Consider the following 27,413-nt stretch of genomic DNA (forward strand, 5'->3'; position numbering starts at 1 on the left):
CAGGTTTTGAAAGTAGATGTAGTTTCCAATATTACTTTGCTGGCATGTGCTATGCCTGGTGTTAAAATCTTGTTGATTGCCAACATTATAACACTCTTCACCAAGGACATATTTAGGGGAAGGGTCCAGGAGTCCAGACCCCACTTTCTCCAATAGACTTACAAAGTCCAAAATTAAATAGCAAAATACTTGTTACTATTGTAAAACATGATGTTTATTTGAATAGAAGTTACATGAAAGTAAGGATTAAATTGCAATTATACAGGTGTGTGTTGACAGTACCTGTGGATCATTGCCAATAATAATACACAAAAAAACAACGATCAGGGACTTTACTTTTTATTGAGCTGAACCTAACAACTTCTTTTGGTATTCAATACATAATCTATTTTGTAAAATAATAATAATAATAATAATTTCTTTGGTAGGACAGCAGTTTTTATGCAATTTTTTCTTGATCTTACCTAGACATAAGCTAGATAAAGAATATTTGTTGTTTTATCTCTATTCTTAAACCATCCTTTTATCTGTTCATGTAATAATAAAAATAATTTATTATTATTAGTATTATCTATTATTACATGAGGCACTTTGTTTAGACCCCTCCTGAAATATATTTCTAGATCCATGCCTGCTCTTCATATAAATTTGAATCACACAGCCATTATAATTTAACAGTTTTGATGGGACTCTTTTGTGATCAAGGAGGTGTCCATGTACAAATGTATAATGTTTCAACATTCCAAAAAGAAGATGGTACTTTAAATACACCATTGAGTTGAGTTGGTATTTGTAATATGAACCTGAAGATATTCTTTGTGGTTAACTAGTTACATGTCATTTTTTAAATGAGCAAGCTTTTTCTTCTGATTTATAAACAACAACTTGCAGAAGTATATAATGCAATAGATTATATTTTCTATGTAATTCATATCCACATATTTGTCAGGCGCAATGATGGCCGAGATTCCATATCTTCAAAGTCATCTTCTATGCCTCGAAACCTCACAAACTGGCCACAACTGTGGGATGGGAATATGGTGAGTACTAGCTTATGGTCTATATTCTAACTCGAAAAACCTTCATATGCTGATTTTTTGTAATGTCTCAAAGAAAATGAAATAGCACCGGTAATGAAGATAGTTGGTGGACGTATCCACCCAATGTCAGGCCATAATTGAATAACAAACAAGTGATTTGTTGCAGGACATTGCCAAGTACCAAAAAGCATAAATTGTGTTGATAATGTGGGGTGTAAGGGGTGACCTTCGTTGAAGGCACCAAAAAGTAAACTTTACTTATGTAGTACACCCTGGTAACTGCAATGTTGCAGGCCAACAAGACTGGCATCTGGACTCACAGTTAGTATAATCATCTGTGCGACTTACGTTATGTCATCCATATATGTTTGTGATTCTCTCTTCATCCATTTCATTTCAACAACATTCATCCCCATCATCGCAATTAGCCAAAAATGACAGAAATATGATGTTACGTAAACTAAATCAATCAATGGTGTTGATCTGTATCCTATCATAATTTCTTCAAAAGCTAATAGTTAATGCATGTGCTGTATTGTGAGACAACCACATCCAAAACAATGAACTTTTAGTTGATGAAAATAGCTATAACACACTTCATTCAATATTTCAACCCTCAGTTATATCCCCCCCCCCAAAAAAGTATCCAGCAATATATCATACTACACACTAATGAAATATTGGAGAATAAATTTACCCCCTAAAACTGTAGAAAATTACTGTTCACTTTTTTCATTGTGAGAGAATAAAAGGATAAAATGTCATTTACTCCATGAAAACAAGAAGTCATTTCTTTTATAGCTTTCCCAAACTAAGTTTTTATTTTGTTCTACAAAGTTGATGAAATTTAGAAAATATTTGGGTCTGAAGTGAAGCATAATGTATTGAGACTATGAGTGAGTGTGCCTTTACGTTGCCTTCAGAGGTCATCAAACTGTTAGTTTGCCTCCTTTCTTACCACTTGGATGCTACAAAATACTGAACCTCAAAATTGTTGTCTCTCAATAAATATCTAGTGGTCAAAACTCTTGTATTAAAGAGGCAAGATTTGGTTTGTGGTGGAGTAATACAGAAGGTTGTTCGCTTTATATCCGACCATGTTTGACGGGTACTCACCCTAAGAGATACCGCGCCGCCACCACCGATCATGTTCTATTGGACCCCCAGCATTGTGGACTATCGCCCGGCATCGCAGTTTCCATTGCAGCAAGCTCCAGTGCAGAACAGGCATGGGAATGCTGTCCCACTTCTCCCTGCAAGCGTTCCATAGACCATTCAGGGTGCGCGGGCGGCGATGTTGAAGACGACGTTTCAACAGTCCAAATGCGCAAAAATCCATTGGACTGGCATCTGGGCTTTTCACAGGAATGTCTTCAAATGGAATGACACGAATTCCTAATTCCTCTGCCATTTCCTGATAAAAACGTGGTGATGTTCTGGCGGTATGACTCAAAACCTTGTCCATATGGATCATCACCTGGTTCGCATCCATTCCATACAATTTTGGGATGTCTCTCCGATAGATAGGGGTCAGAATGGACTCTTGGAAGTATCTGGCATTCACCTTCACGTTTTTTTCCACCTTGCGTATCATCAACTTACCCTCATATCCGAATCCTGTCACAACCATAAAGCCACGAGGGAAACTTTCCCTGCACTGACGAACAAAGTTGCTGCGCCCCTTGCCGTCAATGTCACGGTATGTGATCGCCCGAATGTGACCACCAGCAGTGAGATGGACATAAGATTCATCCATTGTGACAACTTTCTTCCATTTGGAACCCACCAGGTACTTTTCATACAGTTTCACAATGCGTACGTATGAAAACTTAGCATGGAAAAGGGCCATTATGTAACCCTCCCAATACCGGTTGATTTTCGGCGCCATTTGATAACATTCACTACCAAACTCATGCACCTACAAGGTCAGACACAACACTGCTTCCGCCAGCAGACCCATAGTTCCAGCATGATATGCCAGGTGGCAGCACCGAATCGACAACGGTCGGATATAAAGCGAACAACCTCTGTATTCATGCATTTGGATACTATTTAGAACTATACATCCAGACTCAACTAATGTGTTTATAGGGTGAGCTATAATATACATTCAAGCAAATATGTTAGGTGACATAGGGAGCTTATTTTTTCCTTTAAGTTCAACCGTGATTGGAAGAAAGTTAAGTTTTGAAAAATCAGATTTATAAGACTTGTGGCATTTTGATAAGTTGGATATTGCATGATTTTTTTTTTTCCAAACCTGCATAGGCTATTAATCTGGTGGACTTCATATTTTTGAATTAAGAAAGGGTCCAATTTTTCCCTATTTTTTTTTTCTCTTGGGCCAAAATTATTTAATTGTTTCAACAGAAATGTTCTTCGGTGGCTAACACTATACTAGAACATATAAATGAAGGTGTCTTGTCCATTTTCATGCTTCATATTAACACAGTGTAACACATAATAATAAAGAATCAAAAGTAATTAAAATTCGCACACATATATACAGAAACATACATACACACTGGTTCAAGTAAGTTCTCGTGTGATGTCCTATATTGACGATCTCTATCTCTTCCTTTTAAAAACTTTCTTGGGACAGTGGAAGAAGAAAGAGGTTAATGACATGTGTAAGTTATATTTGGCAAGGGTAAGTAATTGAACTTCCTTCTGTGTGATATTAGTATTCTAGTACTTATGTAAGACAGTGTTGTACCCTCATTCCAAACAATTTAGCAATCAACTGTTAAATAACCGTAAAGAGTGCATGTTCCTAAGATATAAATGTTTCAAGTTGAAGAATAGTTGGAGTTAAACACAGTCTTAAAATTATCAACTCCCGCATGCATGCATGCATTTCATGTATTGTGCATAAAGATAGTAGATAGTTCTTAATTTGAACCCGAGATCTTACCTTGGAACAAATTCTTCCACTATGATGCAGTGAAAATTGAGATTTTTTAATTACCTCCTTCAGTTTTAGTATTTATGCAGTCTTTTTTTATTATTATTATTACAGTAGAATGTCGTTTATCTGGACGTCAATTATCCGCAACGTCAGTTATCTGCACACTCAAAAAACAGGTACAGTACTGTAATTTAGGCACGTACTGTACCAGAGGTGAAGATATAGTACAAGCACTGCTTGCATTATTCGAATATCATTTAATGTACTTAATGATTTAGCCTTATTTAGTTTCCATCGCACTCGATTTCGTGAAAAATTACGGCTGCAAACTCCCTCAGCAGCTATGTAGCAAGCACCAGCCTCAATGCTTGCGGCTGCTCTGCGGGAAAATAACGCACCCGAAGGAGTCACATGGCGAAGCGTGAAATTCGAGTGGAACCCGTCCACAACGCTTCTACCAAAAAGCTCGGCTTGCTGAGCTTGCGTTATTCCCAAAAATAGTCGAGCTCAACCGAAAGCAGAAGGATATATTGCCAGCAAAAACTAGTAACGAATATTTGTCTTCATGAACACATAAACAAGATCGCGAATATAACAATAATTCTTAGTCATAAAATAACTCAAATAAGTTATCATTGTTCTAAATTCCATATCATTTTATATTAAAATTTATTTTAGGTTTTGCGAATTGTAAAACTTGTAAAAAAAATGGACATTGATAGTTCGGGCAAGATGGTAATGGGCGAGCGTTTGTGTTTCCAGGAAGTGGAATGTCTGCTACATCCCCGTGAAGAGTTTCCCCAGGGAGGGAGGGAAGATTCGACGGACCTTGGTCTGCACTCTGTGTCCAGCTCAAATTACGTCAAAAGTGTCAAATTATTTATGCAGTAATTCAAGTCAGCTGTTTCACAAATTTTACAACCACATTCAATAAATTGACTGCTTTTGAATAAAACTTGGGGTGAAAATAAAGCTATCTAAAAAAGAACTCTCTACTGAGCACTGCGCAATTAAATCATATACATTGTACACATTATGATAACAAGAACATGTTTTAAGTTTTATTAATATGACACAAGTGGTGATCCCAGGATTTTTTTTAGTAGTCTCCTCAGTTTGTCATCTTTTCCTGCCTTTGACTTTCCTTTTCTTAGGAATACTTGGCCGAAAGGGGGGGGGGGGGGTTTATGTCTCCCACAAACCCTCCCCCGGCCACTTTATTATGTTCTTTTGAACTTTGAGTTGGTGTTTTAAGTCCACTTTATGCACAGTAAGGCTAATCGGGACTGGACCTACAGTTTAAAGTGGGATCCGAACCACTTGTGTCTCCACCGGGTATCGAACCCGGGATTCCTTGATTACAAGGCAATGACGCTACCACTGCGCCATGGGGGAGGCCCCACTTTATTATGTGTATGACACTTTTGTGTCATATTATGTATATGACACTTTATTACTTAAATATTATGTATATACTCTTTCTACTGTAATGATTCTGATTCCACTGCTTAATTTCTATCTCCAAACTGATATATCTTTCCTTCCCATGAGGGATAAAATTAAGGAAATAGGTTGGTATCACTTTCGGTCGTTTCAGATATTTTCAAAGTGATCTTGCATGGAAGCTTTCCAGTTGTGGAAAGAACAAGGGAGTGTCCTCGCGTTTTGAGAACCTTGAGGCCCTAAGAGTTGTTGAATTGTTCGATAGCGAGAAATTTCTCATATATGCAAAGGAGTTTGGAATTTATTGTGGTGATTACATCGTCTCTGCATGTGTTTCTTTGGTTTGAAATGATTTTGAAGTTTGTTTTTACCTTTATATTTTAATGTTTGACTCCGAATACGATTTTTAGGGTGCCCACAAATCCCTAATTACAATCATGCAGCGTAAATTAAATAAATGATGAAATTACGTACCCCTTTAGTTGTATGTGGAAAGTTCGCATATGTAAGATTTTTACTACCATACAAATAACGTTACCTGGAATTTCGAAAGTAAATGTGACGTTTGTGGATCATATGGTTTATTTTTAGAACTGTCACTTTACCATGATACCAGCGACCGGGCCAATGAGGCTATAAACCTTTAATATCCCTCTCTTGGCATGCCATTGTACTACATGTTTTGTTGTACTGAAACATTGCTTGCCTCCTTCGTAAGACTACGCTTCGCTACTGTACTGTACGTATATTACGAGTGTTTCCTCATGTCTTTTTTTTCTTGTACTGTATACATATGTAGTACCGTGTACTGTATGTATAAAATAAACCCGTACTGTATGTGCTTTCTTTGTTAAATAAACACATGTTTGATTATCAGCAAAAATCATTATCCGCATAACCTTTGGTCTCAATAATGCAGATAAACGAAGTTCTACTGTATTTAGAAATTACTGAATCATTGTAACTTTATAAACTGCGAAGACTGCATTACAAATCGATATGCCATATGTGAACGACAAATTTACCAATCAACAGCTTAGTATTTAAATTTATTCATTCTGGGATGCTTATTATAGATGGGAGTTACCTTGAATAAATGCAATTGGATTTGATTTCAGAATTTGTAAGGAAAAGGGCTTTAGAATAAAATTTGAGACAATTTTTTCTCCTTTTTATAATTATTTTTTCTGTGTTAAGAAGAAGTGGCTCATTTATATATTTTTTTTAAATGTTGTACTAGAATGCATTGTGCATGTACTTTCTTATTTCCAGTGCGTTTTAAAGGAAGGTCAACTGAACAGAACCAAAATCACTGAAAATGGAAAAAAACTAAGGAAGAATTGGTCCTCGTCACATGTTGTTTTAACGGAATTATTTTTGTTACTTTTCAAAGATGTGAAAAGTTTTCTGGCCCTGGTAAGTTAAATAACATCTGTAGTAATATCAAATTTCTTATTGTCTTTATGCAGAAGGATTAGGGTCTTTCCTAATTCTAAATGATTTGTATTTAGATGCATTCATCTGTCCATACATTCCACATAATTTCTAAAATTAGATCTCAGTTGCCATTCGTTAGATTCACCAAGCTGGTTATTGTTATTAAATAAACCTACCTCCTTATGTTTGCCAATGTCTTACGACATGGCAAAATTATTTTGTTTCGATATGCACGTTCAAAATTAAATTGGGAAGATAAATATTTATTATTTTGTCAGAATTGAATGAAACTTTTATGCAGGTTGTCTAATGCAAGCATTTGCATTCCAGAAAGCCGGAACTCAAGGAAGTCGTCCAGAATTGTGTGTGGACTTAAATGGTGCTCTTATAGACAGAGGGGAAAAGCTGTCAAGTCGGAAAAACGTGTTTGTCATTAGCACAGTACTTGGTCTGCAGGTTCTCTTCCAAGATGACAATGCTCAAGTTGCGGACGAGTGGTATAAAAGTATTGAATGTGCCATACAAAACTTGGTAAGAGCTATTTTCTATTTGCTTGGAAGCTGGTTCACTTTTCATTGCTCTACAACTATAACATTGATGCTACTTGAAAATTCAAATTATAAGATGGTACCAATATATAACATTTTAACATATCTATACAGCATTAGTTGTACTGATAGCGTACTGATCAGATATACCCCAGTATAATGGCATTTCCTGAATGCATTATTGGTGTGATCTATTTTAAATGTTTCAGTAAGGGGAAAATCCCAGTAACTTCAATACATATACTTTTAAAAGTTACTTACCTCCCCAAGTCACAATATATTTTAAACAAAAGGAAGGTTGCAAGTATTCAAAGGTATCATATTGTAGATTGGTGCATATTACTCACTATTAAATGAAATAAACAACATTAAATTGTATAAAGTTAAATGTAACACTACTTACGTGAGTGAGTATGAAGTTTTTTTGGAACAACGTTTCAGGGTCCTACTGCCCCCTTCATCAGGTTTCATAAATATTTTCCTAAGCACTGAACATAGTGCCACGTTAAAAAGTGTTAAAAGAGGATTAGGTTGAGGGTAGGGTTGAAAACGCCTAACACTTTCCCTGACACATTCCTAATTAAAAAACCACATATTAAAAATCCCATAAAGACAAACCACCTATTTCGATTAAAACCACTTGAAATCGATAAAAAACCCACATCAGTTGCAAGGCCAGCACTGGTGAACAACACCAATCTGATATGAGGTGAAAGCTCCTTCCCCTCCTATTATGTCAACATTCGAACATAAATTCTCATTCCTTAGCAGCCGCTTGGATGACCTCCTGAGTAACATGAAAGACGATCTTAGGTTCAGTTTTCATTGCCTTATCCCATTTTTTGAAAAGTCTAACCCACCCTTCTTCCAAGTTGCCATCATCCCTGTTAAGTTTAGTACTCCTCCCTATACAAATATTTGCAGCTTCATAAACATTTCTACCTAATTTATTTTGCTCTTTCATGATGACCTCTGTCTTTACGATTTTATGCCCACTTTTAATAATATGTTCAGATAGCCCCATTTTGGGGACTCCCTCTCTGATGTCATCATCATGCTCCCCCCATCTCACGGTCATGCTTCTTCCTGTCTGCCCGATATACTCCCTGCTACATTCACATTCTTCTCTGTTTCCTTTTCGTCTTCCCCTTCTTTCCTTGTTTTCCCATTAATGTCATTACTAATCTCCGTTTTGATGATCTTCTGCGCTTTCCTGGCTATTCTATTCATTTCTTGGTTCGTGTACCCATTTTTCTCCCCCACCTCCATTATCCAGTCCACTTAATTTTCTTTCTATTTCCCTTCATTGCATAATCTTCCTGCCCTAATGAAAAATTTGACAAAAACATTTGTCTTTATTTTTCCAGGATGTTCTGATTTTTTGTTTATATACAAGTCCCCAGCTAATGGCTTATGGTATACGCCTGTCTTTATTCCTTTATCTGTTTTTGTAATACTAAGATCCAAGAAATTGATCTTACCATCAACGAGGTTTTCCCTGGTGAATTCAGTCCTTTCGTCCTGCTTTCCTAATTCTTCAAAAACAATATCGAGCTGTCTTTTCTTTCCTATTATTAATATATCGTCGACGTACCTCCCATAAAATTTAATGTTACCCCCTGTTTGCTCCAAAGCAGTTTTTCCGAAATAATGCATAAAATGCTGGCTACAATACCTGATATCGGGTTCCCCATTGATAACCCTTCTTTCTGTCTATAAATCTTATCGTTGCCATGAAAGTGTTAAGTGTTTTCAACCCTACCCTCAACCTATTCCTCTTTTAACACTTTTTAATGTGGCACTATGTTCAGTGCTTAGAAAAATATTTATGAACCTGATGAAGGGGGGAGTAGTACCCTGAAACATTGTTCCAAAAAAAGCTTCATACTCACTCACGTAAGTAGTGTTAAATTTAACTTTATACAATTTAACGTTGTTTATTTCAAGTATTCAAAGGGGCAAATTAGTTCATTCTGAGTATTTATTAACAATTTTACTGATGTAATATTCCATTATTGGTTGAGGCATATCAAATACCTAAAAATATTGTAGATATTGTATACGCATTAAAAAATAAATAAATGCGAGGCAGAAGGTAAGAAATATGAAAAATGAAGGGAACAGTAAAGACTCAACCACACAAAATGAAACTGTATATTTTGTAACCTGGCTGCATATTCACAGAAGTTAAGTTAGTGTTGTGGCCATTGGTGTTCCAAAATCTAAGCTTTGGGTGGATGAGTGGTGTATGTTGATTCAGAGTTTTGGGAGAGGGGTTGAAGTTTACCCCAGGTAAAAATCCAGATCTGGCAGATGGGAATGTAGAGGTTCGAGGAGTAGAGGGTAAGGGATATAGGTCTTACACATAAGATTGTTGTGCGAGATGTTGGTAAGCATATTTCAGACCAAGATGTTTCTGAGCGTGGGTGGATGATGGAAACAACTCTAGATCTGTCTGGGAAGACATCATAGTGTCATAACTCTGGAGGATGTGCAAAAGGGAGTGTAGAATGTGTTCGATTTTGTTGAGCTCTGGATGTTATTGTGTTACTAACATGGTATGGTTGGTGTCAACAGGATAAAAGTCCTCAAATGGACAGCTTCAACAACATCATTGCCTAAATTCTCTACCATCACTCTTTGAAAAATGTAGCCATATGCCTATTAAAATTGTAAGAAAAGCTGTTTTATATCCTTCAGCACTGCCACGGCTACATAACACGAAATGTTTAAAAATTTGCATGTACCCTTACATAATGGTAAAGCTTGTATTGAACTATTTTGATATGTCTAAATGCCATATTCTTCAGGAGATTAAGTGATTGAAGCAAAGTGGATTAGGTACTTAATCAAGCATGCTGCATGCATTCATGTGTCATGTATTCAGTGAATACATATTGTACGTGTGACTACCATTGTACAATCAACCGTTACAGCTAGTGTCAGAATTTTTATTGTATAATCTTTAGATTACCAGAATTGCTACAGAAACTTATTACCATGAATGTTCTCCTTTGAAGCCATCAAGATGTGATAGCCAGCCACGTAACAAGATAACGAAGGATAATAATCGCCTCTTTGTGGACAGCAACTCACCAGAGGAGTCAAAGAAGTTTCCCAGAATTGGCCGCTCAAAATCTGTAAAATGTAGGTCATGGCTCTGTTCATATTTACATGTTTATTTATTTTAATATACTTCCAAGTCCAATTCTGTTAAGTTATTCTGTTACAGATTAATTTGGTTTGTACACTACAGGTTCTGTCAAGGTTTAATCTTCGTCTGGTATGTTTTTACATGGATCTTGTACACATTATCAAATTTTTGCCCTTCATGACTAATTCCATCGTGCTGTTCAATCGCTGAGCATGTTAAGTAGTCTACTTTTGATCTTGCCACTGAAGTTCCCAGATTCTAGTCCTGTTCTTTGTGTCTCATCATAAGCTTTATCTAATCATCATTCACATCATCGTTGCAATTGATCTCAAGTGACAGAAAGCAACATAAAAATAACAGAAATATAAACACTTCAAATATCAATTTCATTGTGGAAACAAGGAAAATCATTGAGAGCGTGATCTGCAGTTTGCACAACATCGCAATTTTAACCATTCTCAAGAGACTCTTTACTTCCTTTTTATTAACCCTAAGGGAAGGATTTTAGATAAGGGGATTTTTCCCCTTATATTCTCAAGGGTGCAAAATGACCAAGTGTGCCAATGCACCCAAAAATTTTAATTAATTCATTTTAATGAAACAGTGAAGACAGCCACGTTAGCTCAGGCATTAGGGTGACTGTCTACCATGTGAGAGACCCGGGTTCGATCCTGACAGAGGAGAAACTGGTTATTTTTTGCACCTGTTCAAGCGGCTCCAGTGGCCACCCAATGTCGAATAAAGTGGGTACCTGGAGGAAACTAGGGGAGGGTAAAGGTGGCCAGGGGCATGGTGCTGATCCCATCACCCCCCCTCTTTCGGCCGTGATCAAGAAAGTGTGGTGCCCTAATTCCACACCCCCTATACTCCTTCATGGCATATTCAAAGCACAGAGGAACACTTTACTTTTTTATTTTTCTTATTTTAATGAAACTGTGAGGACATTTTTATGTCCACATAACAGCATTGTCAAGGTGTAGAATACAGACCTGATGCACCAATCAGTTTTAAAGAACTGGACATGTTTCATTTTGTTTAGATTTTTAAAGGACACATTTCATTTTGTTGTTAGGTTCCTGTCCTCAATTTTGTTTCTGTTAAGGGGCTAGAACCTACATTATGTGACAGGGGCAAATAGCCAATGTGCTGATGTACCCATTAATTTACACATCATCATAATGATCATATGGTGTGAGTGAAAGTTTTCAATTTACCACATGAAAGAATTAATTACAACAATCCATATGGTTTTGAACTACTGTTTCTGTTGTTTAAAGGACCAACAAAAGATTTTTTTTATAATCATTGATAATAATCAAAACTCAGTATATGAACCTAATTGTACAGCTATGAGAGATTGCTATTTCTGTCTAATTCGGTTCTCATTTTTTTTTTGCAGTGAAAAAGGATGGAAGCATCGAAGATCTGAGTGTGACACCAGCTGAGAGGCAGACCAAAATAAAAGCAAGGCTAAGGAAATTCTTTGTTCGAAGACCAACTATGGAATCTCTTGTTAAAAAGGGAATATGGAAAGGTGTGACTGCATATTTTTGTTTCGATAGTTTTATCAGTTTGCTCAGTGTGTGTGTGCAAGAAAGTTTTACCCTAATCTTATGGTTAATTTGTGTAATGATGATGAATGGCTATGGACTATACTGGTGCTGATTCCCAATAATACAGATTCTTGAACATTATATCAGTTGTCATTAATAAACATTGGAACACACACATGCATTAAGTATTGCCATAGCAGTTTTTACAGGTCAGTAGGTGAATAGTATGAAATAGTTTAACTCTAAAGTATTTTAGTTGCGCGATAATCAGAATATATATATACATATAAACCCACTTTAACCATAGTCAGATTTAATGACAATTTCATGTTTTACGTACCTCACAATTTGTACAGTATTTTTAATTTTGAAAGAGAGATTAACATTCAGCATTTGAGTAAATGTTTGAGGCTTTCCCAGCAATGTGGTCTTGATGACGTTCTTTCATCTACCAGGCATATAATCTCCGGAGTTTTTCTTCTTCTTCTTCTTCCTTTCAAATTTTAAGCAAATTAATTTTTATTTCCATCTTGTCAGTTCACAACCATACACATATGCAACTTTCCTGCCAGATGTATAATGCATTTCACTAAGTAAGGAACAACAAGTCACCAAGAAGTATTAGGGTGCTCCAGAATGCTTTGGGTTCACCATACCACCACTCACAGGTTTTGTGTAGTCTAGTTAGGATATTGCCAGTTCATAACTATGCTTTGCTTCATCAAATGAAAATTCAGGGTGTGTTCACAACAGTTTATGAATAATAAAAGCAAGGTGTATTTCATAATTCACTGAAGGTAAGAATGTTCTTCGAATAAGTACATATCCTCTCAACCATGGTAATCAAAACTGCATGAATATCTCCTGATTTGTCAATATATTCTGTACTAATAAAATATCAGGAACTACATCTGTTCAGTTGATAGGTGTATGGGTGATATGGGAGACTGAGATTCAGTTCATGTGTATTATTATCCTTTCATTACAGATTATGTAGAATCTAAAAGCAAACCAAACATGGGGGTGTAAGGGGTACCTTCCACGTAGGCCCCCAAAAGTCAACCTCACTTCCATGTAGTACACTCTGGACTGAAGACTAATGAGGCTCTGGCGACTGGCACTATGGCCAGTATAATTTTGTGTGTTGTCCTGTTTTTTGTCCTTGTGTATGCTGAGTGCCCGTTTACAGCCTCAGCTTTTAACAGAAGTCAGAAGATTTTAAGATGTTTAGTTATGCAACATTAGAGTTGTTATTTGTAATGATAAGGGGCTGTCCCCCGTATAATGTGAAGGGTGCAAAATAGCATAAGTGCTGACGCACCCAAAATTTTAAATTCAAATTTCTCAATTTCTCAAACCAAGCATGATGCTGAACCAATCACCTCTCTCTGGTCAAGCTTGAGAACATGTGGAGCAGTTCCTCCACACCTGTTATGTGCCTTCATGGCGTAATACAGTCCTGTACACTTCTGGGTCGTTACACCCGTTAACTTTCATTGGGGTTACAACCCAGAAGTGTCCATGTCTGTACAATACCCAGAAGAGAGCTTCCAACTTTTCTAATAAAATACCAGTATAAAGTCTCAATTGGTTCCAGGTTTGAGGCACATAGTGGTTCGGATCCCACTTTAAACTGCAGATCAAGTCCCGATTAGCTTTCTGTGCATAAAGCTGAACTAAAAACAAACTCAAACAAACCAATAGAAAGTCGCTAACATGCTGCATGATCAACAGTTTCATTTGTGCAGACCTTATGTTATTTCAAGATTCCCACATATCCAGATGGCAGTTTTTGTGGTTCAATCCTCATTGTAAATTCCCTCAAAATTGAGGACAATTTGGAAGTTAATGAAAAGAAGTGGCAGGTTCTGATCAAAAGAGTTGGATAATCTCAATGTTGGGAATGACTGAGTAATACGAGACAGTCTACTGTCAAAAATATTAGGACCGTATGTTTCCTACTTTCAACTAGAATGGAAGATAATCTTCTAGTTTGGAGGTGTGTCCCCATTCTGTGATACATCATTATATGTTAAATACATCTTACATTATCTTCTTCAGATGAACCTGTGTTTGGCTGCTATTTGGACCAAATTTGTGCAGGAGAACATCCCAAAGTTCCTCTCTTCGTTCAGAAATGTATTGAAATTATCGAGATGAAGGAAGAGAACATGAAGACTGATGGACTCTACAGAGCTTCTGGAAATCTTTCCCAAGTTCAAAAAATTCGTCTACAAGTAAGTCATTCTTAGAAAAAACTGCATCATAGGTTTAAAAAAAATCTGGAGTTCCTGTATATTTACAGTTGAATTAGAAGTATCTATTTTTTTACATTTTGTGATATCTACATAAGACACCAGAGAGTAAAAATCTGTAGGTTTTAAGTCAACAACTTGGCTGTCTTGGAGGCAGAGTATGTTGATTGGTTGACTCATGATCTTGTCACCACAGATTACAGGTTCTAACTAGGCATGGGTGTTGCTTTGTGCATGTACGAGGGTCACTATTATATTTTGAGCCTAACAATGAAAAAACAGGAATTTGGCATTGAAAACTGCTTTATTGTTTTTCGAAGTATTCTCCTTTATGGTCAATACACTTTTGCATTCGTTCGAACCATTTGTCAAAGCAGTTTTTCCAATCTTTTTGAGACACCTCCATAATATGGTTTTTGAACGCATCAACGGCATCTTCCGCCGACGAAAATCGTTGTCCACGCAATTTATTCTTGACATTCGGGAACAAGAAGAAGTCATTGGGTGCCAAATCAGGACTGTATGGTGGATGACCCATCAATTCGATTTTTTGACTGTTCATAAAGTCGGTTGTTAGACGAGATGTGTGACGGCTGGCATTGTCTTGATGAAGAATGATCCGACGGCGTTTGTTTGTTTTCCGTATTTGACCGAAGACCTCTGGCAAACAAATTGTTGTGTACCATTCAGAGTTGACCGTTCTACGTTCCTCTAAAGGCACAGTTGCCACATGACCAGTTTTCCCGAAAAAACAGCAGGCGACCATTTGTTTCGATGTGCTTCGAGCGCGAACAACTTTTGTTGGATTGGGTTCATCTTGAAACACCCATACAGTCGACTGCTGTTTACGTTCCGTCTCATATGCATATATCCATGATTCGTCACCTATTACAATCTTATATACGTCTTTTGAAGCACCAGGATTGTATTTATTGAGCATTTGTTTGCACCAATTGACGCGAGCGTCTTTTTGAGTTTTTGTCAAATTGTGTGTGATCCAACGAGAACATACCTGTCTCACAGCTAAATGATCATGTAATATTTTATATATGCTGGTGGAACTAATGCCTATGGTTGCCTCAATCTCACAGTATGTCACATGACGATCTTGCAGTATTAGGTTTTGCATAGCATCAATGTTTTCTTGAACAACAACTGATTTTGGACGACCTTCGCGAATCTCGTCGGTGAGCGAATGGCGGCCATGATTAAATTCATTATACCAGCGTTTCACAGTGGCAAAGGATGGGGCTTCATCGCCAAATGTGGAAGTAAGTTGATCGATGCACTCTTGTCTTGATAATCCACATCGAAAATCGTAAAAAATCATCGCACGAAAATGTTCACGAGTTAATTCCATTTTATTGTTGTCGCGCAATCTCCAAGGCAACATAAACAACACAAATGAAGCTATTGACAAAACATTTGAAGTACGTTATGGTCAATAATGCCAGACGATTCCGTGCAAACGTCAAATCGCACCTAACTTCAATCAGTGTTGCCAAGGCTCAAAATATAAATAGTGACCCTCGTACTAGAGCATTACACAGTAGATATTGACTTCCTTCAAAATTTGACCAATGGCAACTGGTCATAGACATAATAACTGAAATGAATTATAATTGAATATGGATAATATTCTCATAATGAAAGTGGATTATAAAAATCACTGATTTAAATCACTTTAAATAAATAATTTATAGAATAATATGCATAAGGATTTTGTAAATATCAGAATCACTTTTGGTGAAAGTACATTAATCTTGTAATCATCTAATGGTGTATATTAGGCTCTAAGAAAGGAAACAAAATATATTTACAGATGGGGTGAAGCTCATACGAAAGGAAATGTAATATGTTTACTATAAACACACTTCAATTTCTTTTGATTTAAAATTATGTTTATAGGCAAAAATAACAAACATTTTGTGCAGAATAATATACAAAATACTAATCATGTTAAACCATAATTAGTTATTATCATGAAAATGTAAATAAACATGGCAGCTGATATTTTGCAAACTATCATTAAAAGAATCACCAAAATTCAGCTACAGAGACTATAAAAAATAAAGTACGTAGTACATCCAGAAGGTTTTATTTCCACTGGAATAAAATTTACTGTAATTATTATGGTTTCATTCACACACCCAACAAACATTTCCATAGTAGGTTCATATATACAGTATCAGAAACAGAAAAATGTATATTTACATATATTTTTTTATTTGCTTTATGAAACTATTCAAATATTTTACAGAGCCGTTTACCAGAAAAAAGCCTTTCTATAATAAACATGTATCTATATGTATGGTGTCAAAAACCATACAAACAATTTCAAATGTGTTTTTTTAATTAAGAAAAGAACTAAATCAAAAAATCATCAAAAATGATTTTTTAAATAAAAATCATCATAATGCAAGGACATTCCTTATTATTTCCATTAGACTTAATTAGAAGCTTAAAACCAGTTTTTACAAATTGGGTAGCTAATAATGTCATAGCTATTAAATATCTATATTTTAGTTTCGCTCATTGTTTGACTGCATTGTTGTTGTTTCCAGGTGGACCAAAACAATCTTTCTATCATGGAACAGGAGGAAGACATTCATGTATTAACTGGAGCTTTAAAAATGTTCTTCCGTGAACTCAAGGAGCCCCTTATACCCTATGAGCTGTTTGACAAAGCTCTCAGAGCAAGTAGTAAGTCTCAAACTAGACACTTCTTAGGTTTCGTGTTGTTTGGTTTTTCTCAGAGATTATGTCAAGAATGCCAATCTATATACCATCCTCTAAGTGCTCATATCTGTAACAAAACTTCCTGAATTCTTAGTGTTACTCTTGATTCTCGGACATTTACTGCAGTTTACAATTTTCAAAAATAATTTCTTTCTCAAATTACGTTGTATTCCTTGCATAATGAAGTTAAAGCAAATAATAGCATCTATAAAGTTTCAGTGGTGCAAAATATGCAGATATAGTTAGTATTTTTCAGGTTGATCTACTTACAGTGGCTAACAGGAATATTTCACACTGTGTTTTACCTGAGATACAATGCTAATATTGCCGTATACACAGGGTGTCCCATAATTCCCGGACTGATGCCGTAGTGCATTTACATATTGGATGATTTGGAAAAACACTCCTTCTCCAATTACCCTGTTTTCTCTCTCTTGCTGGTAAATTTGAACGTTGGGGAAGGATCCTCTTAAAAGTTACTGTAACACAAGCGACACCATCTTAGTTCACCAATCGGAAATTACCATGGATGTCCGGAAGGGGTGGGGGGTGGGGGCATGCCTTGCCTGTAAAATGAATGTCCACCTAAAAAGTATATACTTAACACATAATTTCATTTCAGTCACAGTACCTAGTCATATCATAAATTCTGTTACAAAGTTAATAATGAACTACAGGCACAGTGAGCAAGCTAATGTATGAGGGTGTACCCCCCAAAAAAAACTGATTTTTGTTTTAAAAGCCATGTATTTTTTTTTTTTTTTTTTTTTTTTGACAAAACAACCTTATCACCTTCAAAGTACTCTCCATGACACTTAATACATTTGTCCAACCTGTGATTCCATTCTTGGAAACATTTTTTAAACTCATCTGTTGTGATGGCTGACAGCTCCTTCCTCGTTTTTTTCTTCACCTCTTCTATGTCATCAAATCACTGTCCCTTCATGTCCCTCTTCATTCGGGGAAACAAAAAAAAATCGCACAGAGCAAGGTCAGGTGAGTAAGGGGCATGGGGAAAGAGAGTCATGCTGTTTTTTTGCCAAAAACTTGCGCACTGAGATGGCTCTTTGTGCTGGTCACTCAGATTCCGAGGCACAAATTTCGCAGCGACCCTTCTCATTCCCAAATCTTCCATTAAAATTCGCTGAACCAAGCTCCAAAATAGTCCAGATAATGTCCCCAGCTCTTCAATGATCCGTCGTCAGTCTTCGAGCACAAGTTCATGAATTTTGTCAACATTTTCGTCCATTCTGGAAGTTGACGAACGTCCAGAACGAGGTCACCAATCGACATGTCACCTTTTTTGAAGCGAGAAAACCACTCGTACACTTGAGTTTTCCCCATAGTGTTGACTTGTAGGTAAAAATTAGAAGGTGTACTTGAAACGAAACATTACAGAGACAGGATGTTTGGAATGCAGACCTTACAAATTCCATTACTTGCCTCGTCCATGGAAAGGTACCAGCCTGACAGACGGATATGAATCGACAGGTATTGGAATTTGTATAGCGAAGCTACCGAACCGATCTGAGAAGATCGGAAAGGGATTTCGGGATCAGTATTGGATTTGGTTTTGGTGTGTGAACATCGAGGAAGACAGCGCAGGTATGTACCTGGAGGACGGAGGCATCACTCCGGAACATAGAATGGTCTGAGCCTTGTTACAAAACCTCTCGCTAGTACCTTTTCTTACTTACATCCCGGTAATAAAATAATAAAATAAGGGCAGGAGGAAACAATAGCGCTGTCCTTGTAAGCTGTGTTCAACATCACAACAGTTTCTGCGGCATTTTTCCGAGCAGGAAACAAAATTTCACAGCCGCACGCTGTTCTCTTACATCGGCCATCACAAAAAACGAGGTGCGAGCGAAACTGCTTTTACGAAAAAAATCACCATGACCAGAGACAACCTTCCCGGGCAAAGCCACCGGGTGCACTGAACTCACAACGAGTTGCTCGACACTTGCCTAGTGGGAAAAATTCATACTATGAAAGCTCCTCACTATTTCTGTTTTTTTTTGGGTACCCCCTCATATTAATATTTGGATGTTACAAAGGTACAGGTCTTGCCAACATAGAGAACATCACTGTTCTAAATGGCCACCTCTGGTCTTCACACAGGCCCGAAGTCTCTGAGGCCAGTCATCGATCGCAGCATGCACGATCTCTAGGGGAAAGTCCGCCACTGCCTTCACAAGAGAATGCTTGAGACACACAAGGTTCGGATGCCTCTTCCTGCAGACCATGCCCTCCAAAACGTACCACAACCTGTAGTCCAATGGGCTGAGGTCGGGGTTGCTGGAGGGCCAATCAGTCGGAGCAATGAAATCAGGCACATTCCTCTGAAGCCACTCCTATGTGGTCTTTGCCTTGCGGGCCGGTGCTGAGTCCTGGTGGAAGCTACACGGCTCATTGTTGAACATGGTGCGGGTCAACAATTTCGCAAGTGGCTCCAACACTGTTGCTTGGTACACTTTTGCAGATGTTTTCACACCATGTTCACAGAAGTGGAGGTCAGTTGTGCCATTGTATGAAACATCCCCCCCCACCCCCACCAAACCATCACTGAGGCAGGATGATGGCCTCTGAGGATCCATGGCACGTTTTCACGAGCTTCCTGGGATGTCGAGGCATAAACACGGTCGTTTTGATGATTGTAAGGCACTTCAATCTTTAAGATTTTTTGGTCCGTGAAAAGAATCCTCCTGTGGCCACCATTTGCGCAAACGCTGAAGGAGTCTTTTTGTTTTCTGCTCCCTTTGGACCTTAAGCTGTGGGGTGAGGAAGTGACCAGTACTTCACCAATAAGCGCGGAGTTCTAGGTCACTTCGGAGCACACGCAACATGACATTTTTTAAATGTTCAGCTCTCGAGCCAGCACTGCTTGTTTCCTGACAGGATTTCGTCAAATCCGTGCCTCCACTGCTTTCACGAGCTTGTGGCTCCTCACGCTGCGAGGTCTACCTTTCCTGGTGCGGTCCTCAATTGTCCCTGTGTCACAGTATCTGTTGATGGTCCGACGCACGAACATCCTGCTGATATTACTGCCACACAGTTCTCGTATTCATCCCACTCCATTTGACTCGCAGTGAAATTCACCTTTCCGCTACCACAGCCAAATACACAATGATACTGGTTGTTGTCTGATCCAACATTGCGGGGCTACCTTGCCAACCAGTGTTACCATCCCTGTCTAAACTTTGTAACAGAATTTATGATATGACTAGGTAATTTATGTTAATTATTATAAGGGTGTTGAAGGAACATAATAATTTCAGACTAAAGCAGTATTTTTTTGAGGGGAAATCACAATTATGGGAAAAAATATGCCTCCTTTGCCCACCCCTGGAAAAAAAATAGCTTGCTTGCTCCTCCCTGGAAATGACCAGAAAAAATAAAGGGTTCAACATTGCAAAGACCTGAATAGGGATGTGCACAGGGTTTCCAATTTCCTGAAAACTATCATCGCCTGTGACTAAACGTGGTGTTTCCAATATGAGCCATTAACAAAGTGCCAGACTTCTGTGTGGAAGAGCAAAGGGTCCCCAAAACTCAACCCAAGGAAGTTTACCTGCAGAAGTCCCGTAGGTGTTAAGATGATGCTCGTCATAATGTTCTTAGACTCCATGGATATCATACATAGAGAATTTGTTCCCAAAGGGCAGATGGTTACAGGGGAGTTCTACCTTGAGGTTTTGAAGCATCTGTGGGCACGAATTCGACGGGAAAACACACAATACCGACAACAGGGCACATGGTCCCTTTTGATTGATAGTGCACCAAGTCACCGATCTGTGGTTGTCCATCAGTTTTTGGCCTCCAAAGGGATTTTCTGCTTGATCATCCTCCCGAAACTGCACCTGAAAGGGACCCAGTTCAATGCATTTGCAAACATTTGAAGAGCTTCGACCGAACACTTCCAAAAGTGTTTCAAAAAGCTGTATGAACGTTGCATTCAGTGTAATGAAACACAAGGAATGTATTTTGAATAATATACATCCAAGAGTGTCATTGCATGTGTGGTTCCTGTTTTCTCATCCTAGTATGGAAAATTATGGAACATACTGTGTATTTTAGTGTGATCCAGTCCATGATTTGTAGTGTATGGCTATGTAAAAATTATTGAAAGTAATGTGAAATTTTGGAGATATGTGGGCCAGTGTAAGACTAACATTTGTTAGTAGTCTGTTGACTTCCATTTGATCCTTGACACCTTACATGAAAGAAAGATTCCTCCTCCAAGTAATTACCATTTTACATGAATAACATGCTGTTTTTTAAGTCACTGGTGAGTATTGTAGCTTCTATGTATGTATTTTTAAACCTATCTGTACTTTATCATTCTTAATAATTTTCAACATGTTTTTTCCTTGGGAAACTTTAACTTAGGTCATCCATTTTGCAAGTTGAAATAACTGATTTTGTAGCATTGCTAAGACATTGAAAATAATACGCGTGAAGTGTAGATAGTAACAAGATATGTTCTCTACTCTTGCAGCAAATATGAACAAAAAGGAGAAGGTTCATCAGTTCAGAGAAATAGTGAAAGCTCTTCCTACTGCAAACCATGACACACTTAAGTTCCTACTCCAGCATTTGTTAAGGTATGTTCACAGAGATATTTCAATAATGTTTTTTGTGTATGTCTGTATTTATATACAAGGTTGGGCAAAATAGATTGAAAATTTGAAAGAGCCAGTATGATTGAAGGATGGTTGACTGCTGCCTGGAAGCTACCAGTGGACATTGTGACATGTTTGGCAATGACATATTTGAAATATCAGTTATGGCTTCAGGTGCAATGTTTATTGACACTGAGTTGATGTTTCGCCTCTTTAAAAGTCATTTCTAAGGTTTGGTGGCGAAAGAACCTTCTCAAAAAAAGAAAGTGGGGGAGTGGGCATTACTCTGGATTTAATGATAAAGACATAGGTTTCTGGCTCACTGTTGAGAATGTAGGATCCATTTGATTTTTGTAAGATAGGGATGAGAAACAGAGACCTTATTTCTTTCCAGTAGGGTTACAGGAAGCAGTGCTGGTTACTTGTTTGTTGACTTGAGTAGATGGTCACACTTGATCAAGACTTATTGATTGATTGATTTAGTTTATTTTACCTTGCTTTCCTGTCATTTTTGGCTAATTGTGAAGATGATATTGATAAAGGGACTCTCACAAAAATTACCAATCAGGGATTTGAACCCGGGACCCCAGGGGTTGGCAACTAAGGATTGTTGAAATGAATAGTAAGTATTCCAAAAAAATATTTAAAAAGAAAATATTTAAAAAATACTAAACTTATTTTACTTACGATTAGTGAGTATGTAAAATTTCCAAACGTTTCAGGAATCAACTGTTCCCTTCATCAGGTTCGCATCAAGGCCACGTCAAATTGAATTGAAAACAAGGATAAAGGATATAGGAATAACCATGGTACAAAAGGAATCCTAAAAGCTTGTCCAATCCTGTTAAAACTTCCATACCCACTACCATACCTAGGTAAAACCACGAAAGTTAAAAAGACATTCTTAAAAGAACATTACGACTTGAAAAAGTAAAAAACGCACGCCAATACACTTTCGCCCGTGAGGGTTCCGGATTGCCTTCTCGCAGAATGCAGGAAGTTGTCCGATTCCATTCCCCGCCCTCAAATTTCACCTTCCCTCCACCTTCCTGCTTACGTCACTTCGTACTCAAAGTCACGGGTTTCCCGAGCCTCACGAATTACGTCCGGGGTGACATGAAAACCTATTTTTTTTATACTCGTGCTTTTCCCATCTTTTGAACATCCTAATCCAAATCACATCAACATTTCCATCGTCCCTATTTAATTTATTGGTCCTATCTTTGCAGATATATGCAGCCTTGTAAACATTCCTGCTAATTTGTTTGTTTTCATTCCGAACAACCTCCCTTTTCTTAATATTATGCCCCTCATCAATAATATGTTCCGACAGCCTTGTTCTAGGAACTCCCTCCCTAATATCTTTTTCATGATCACCCCATCTAATATCCATACTTCTAACCATTTGTCCGATATATTCCTTATTGCACACGTTACTATATACCCCTTTTTCTCCCCTCCCCTGTTTTCCCTAGCCAACAGCCAATGCAGACCACACAGTCCCAGCACCCACTTCCTAACTAAACTACCCAATCTTGTACTCACCTGTAACTACTTCCACTTTGGAGACCAGTGCTTTTTACAAATACGTGGGACAGCCATGGCCAACAAAATGGCACTCTCCTATGCCAACCTGTTCATAGGGAGGCTGGAACAAGAGTTCCTAGACACCCAATCACTAAAACCATTTCTCTGGCTGAGATTCATAGATGACATCTTCCTCTTCTGGACAGATGGAGAGAGAACCTTGCCTTCAACCTTCCTAAACCAACTGAATGACATCCGCACTTTCAAATTCACCTGGTTGCACTCCAAAAACCAAGTGACTTTCCTCGATGTGGATGTCCACATCATGGGAGACCACGTGGAAACATCCATACATATCAAACCAACCAACTCTAATGTCTCCACTACCACACCAAAAAAGCCATTCCATTCTCCCTAGCCCTCACACGCCAACACCTCGTCCCCCCCCCCCCAACCTGCACCAAGCCCTAATCAACCATAGCTACCCATTCATCCTCATCAACAAATCACACACACCTGCACCAAACAATCCAAAATTAATCCCTCTGCATTGATCACTCAATACCACCTTCATCTCATGAAAACAAAACACACCCTCCATTCACACCTTATTGATCCTAATGCTAGAGATATCTTTCGAGACAAACCCAGGGTCCTGCCAACCTCAAGAATATCTTCGTCCATAACACACCAACCCCCCGTCATCCCACAGGTGCAAGACCTGCCCCATATTCATCACCTCCCAACACTGCTGCTTCCGAGTTCACCGAAAGGCCATCTGCCATTCCTCCAACCTCATGTACACCCTTATCTGTGGTAACTCTACCTTGGAGAACCCTATACCCCTCCTGAACCTCAGAATCAATAACCACTGATCCTCAACCCAAAACTCTGACCTCACTGTCCTCACTCACATCACCTTTAACAACTATAATTCACTTATTACCTCCTGGACTCAACCTAGCCACCCACTAATTGTTTCTCTCTTCCTTCCCAAACTTCACCCATGTACACCAACCATGCAGTAAACACTGGTAAAAGTACCTTCTCGTCAACACCTTTGATCTATCACTTCTGTCTGGCTACACTGTACTGTTCTCTACGGTGAACATCCAGTAAAGCTGTGAAATATCAATGTTAATCATTTATGTTTGGTTAGTGTCGACTGTCTCCTACTTCATTTATTTTCATTCCGTATCTATTCATGTGTTTACATTTGAATTGTTGTTTTTAAGTCCACTTTATGCACAGTAAGGCTAATCGGGACTGGACCTACAGTTTAAAGTGGGATCCGAACCACTTGTGCCTCCACCTCATGTGTTTACATAAATAAAGGGTGACTTGTAGGAAACGGACATTTTGCGAGTGGCTAGTATACAGCTGGTAGTGGTGGGAGGGAGCTCGGGGAGGGGCCATTCGCTTCGGGGCAGCCTACCCTTTCAGTTACAATGGAGCAGTGGATGATAGAGCACCGCATGTTCACGTACGAAACATTTGTTCGAAATGGGGAGTCAGTCATTACAACACAGCAGAACTTCCGCTGCCATTTCAATTCCATTTTCCATACTTGAAAGAACGTGTTTATTGTCACACACCCCATACATTACAGGAGTTGCAAGCTGCCATTACCCACGAGGTGCATTTGATTGACCTCGAGCTGTTGGCCCATGTCAGGGGTGTGGTTGATAGGTCAACCATGGTGCTTGTGTGCTGGGAGGATTTTGATGTGATGGTTATGGCAGAGACAAGGGTTCCACCACGATGTTCTTGAACTGTGAAGTTTACCTGGTGGAAGCCACTCGACAGCTGGCCGACTACACCTACAAAAGCACCATGGTTGACCTATCAAACACACCCCTCGACAAAATCCAATACTTCATCCACACCAGAAGCTCCCTGAGGGCCTGACAGCCTCCACCATAGCCATCCTCATCCCAGACAACCCTACTTTTTACCTACTGCCCCAAAATCCACAAACCTGGCAGAACCATTGTGTCCAGCTACAACTCACCCACCAAAATAATTTTTCAGCGTTTGTCGACTTCCACTTCCAGTCTCTTGTAAAAGTTCTGCCCTCTTGCCTTCTGAGATACCAACCACGTTCTTCAGAAAACCAACATCCTCCCACCATTGACGAAACTTCCTCCACTCCATAGTCAACAACAGACCAAAATCCCACAACCCCAGCACTAATTTCCTGACCCACAACAACTTTACCTTTGAGGACAGCACTACCTTCAAATATGTGGCACAGACATGAGTACGAGAATGGTCCCATCCAATGGCAATCTTTTCATGGGCAACGTTGAACAAGAGTTCCTGTAGACCAAACCCCTAAAACCTTTCCTCTGGCTCAGTTTCATCGATGCTCTGGACACATGGAGAACCATCCCTGTCCACCTTCCTAGACCAACTTAACCACTTCTGCTCCATCAAGTTCACCTGGACTCACTCCACCAACCATATCACCTTCCTGGATGCGGATGTGCACATGAAGGCAGGTCATTTGGAAACTTCTATCCACATCATACTTACACTTCTGCAGCTCCCATCCATTCCACACCAAGAAAGCCATGCCATTCTCCCTGGCCTTCATGGATCAACACCTCACACACCTCTGCCTACACCAAGCCTTGGTCAACCACAGATATCCTTCCACCCTGATCACCAAACAAAAATCCCCAGTTGCTTCATACACCTACACCAAAATCTCACACTCTATGCTCGTCCTTCCTATCCCCACAGTGAACCCGACACCAGAAATATCTTCCCCGACAAGCCCAAAGTTGTTTTCAAATGCTCCCCAACCCCTAAAACATCCTGGTCCACCATACCCTTCCCCTGCACCCACAATTGCAAATGCTCAATTTTTTGCATTTTTTTGTCACTTCTCGCACCCTCCAAATCCACACTGCCACACCTCAAACCTAATCTACATCTTTTCATGCAACATCTGTGGTGGCTCTATCTGGGGGAAACATCCACCGCCCATCCACCCGAAACCGTGACTTCACTGTTGCAGTGCATACCACCCACCATAATATCGACTGCTTCAGGGTAGCAGTCATCCACTCCTTGCCTTAATCCACCAACGCACCTCAGTACCTAAAAGATGGGAGAGGGCCTACATATCAGCCATGAGTGTAACCACATCCCCTAGCCTAAACAAGATCACCCAGTAATGTCCCCCATCCTCACCACCTACAGCTTTCAATAAGTCTGGCGAAAGAACCATATTTTTTTCTTTGCCACTCTCTTCAACTTCTTTCTGGACCTGAAAAACCATAGGCCACGCTATTGCTCCGTTGACACACCTTGTTTCTACACTTGAAGATGTGGCTCCCGGCAGCGAGTATTTGAATTTTCTTCCTGCGTTTCCTCTTTTACTTGTTTATACACACACACACACATACAATATGTGAGTTAGAAGGGTGCAGAAAAAGATAGAGAAGGAAAGAGAGAATAGTGTATGTAGCATTTAGTATATTTAATTGTGGCATGGGTTCATTTTGAACATTAATTTTACATACAAAATGTGTTATATAACAGTTCTATTAATTTTATTCTATAGCAGTTTTTATGCACCAAACTTGCTCTAAAGCACTGAATATTCTTCTTTGCAGAGTCACCGAGTACCAAGATCACAACAGAATGCACATTCCTAACTTGGCCATTGTATTTGGTCCCACACTGATGTGGCCGGAACACGAGAGTCTCAATATGGCTTTAGATTTAATGCAACAGAATTTAGTTATAGAATGTTTCCTTCAAGAGTTTAATACGATATTTAGGTGATAAGAATTATGTGCACTTGTTACATTTAACAAACAATCTGTGATATTTAACCACTCTAATTTGATGGAAAGTAAAGAGGAAAAATTCCCAAGTTCATGTAACATTTGCAATAGTAAAACATAAGAAGTTATACAAGTATGGGATCATTTGTACATTTCCCTTTTTCTGTGTGATTACATAATACAGATCCCAATTTTATGTGTAAATAGTGCAGATAAGGTGTGTTGAATAGAAGTGACTTGACACAGGAACCGAAGTGGTTTGCAGTGGCATTCAGTGTGCAATACCCTTTCCCCATTTTTTCCCGTCCATATAAATAAATCCTTCCTTTTGCATGCTCTTGTTTTCATGTAAGTAGGGTGGCCACAGAAGCTGAGTAAACATTTTTTTCT

The 27,413-nt window shown here is 38.6% G+C and overlaps 1 protein-coding gene across 3 annotated transcripts in view; it reads left to right on the top strand.

Moving 5' to 3' along the window:
• LOC145998776 (rho GTPase-activating protein 12-like) overlaps nucleotides 1–27,156 on the top strand; it is a 249,920-nt gene extending 222,764 nt beyond the window's left edge. For 2 of the 3 annotated variants that reach the window (XM_083135359.1, XM_083135361.1), the window contains 9 exons: nucleotides 950–1,040; nucleotides 6,664–6,807; nucleotides 7,159–7,359; nucleotides 10,346–10,523; nucleotides 11,930–12,064; nucleotides 14,145–14,320; nucleotides 16,903–17,041; nucleotides 21,576–21,681; nucleotides 26,850–27,156. In XM_083135359.1, the coding sequence (XP_082991485.1) occupies nucleotides 950–1,040; nucleotides 6,664–6,807; nucleotides 7,159–7,359; nucleotides 10,346–10,523; nucleotides 11,930–12,064; nucleotides 14,145–14,320; nucleotides 16,903–17,041; nucleotides 21,576–21,681; nucleotides 26,850–27,021 (1,342 nt within the window). In that variant the 3' untranslated portion in view covers nucleotides 27,022–27,156. The remainder of the gene's footprint in view (nucleotides 1–949; nucleotides 1,041–6,663; nucleotides 6,808–7,158; nucleotides 7,360–10,345; nucleotides 10,524–11,929; nucleotides 12,065–14,144; nucleotides 14,321–16,902; nucleotides 17,042–21,575; nucleotides 21,682–26,849) is intronic. The other variant, XM_083135360.1, reaches the window with a different exon arrangement.
• The last annotated feature ends 257 nt before the right edge of the window (nucleotides 27,157–27,413 follow it).

This window comes from Lepisma saccharinum, chromosome 14, assembly GCF_977018435.1.
Source record: "Lepisma saccharinum chromosome 14, izLepSacc3.1, whole genome shotgun sequence".
Taxonomy (NCBI): Eukaryota; Metazoa; Arthropoda; class Insecta; order Zygentoma; family Lepismatidae; genus Lepisma; species Lepisma saccharinum.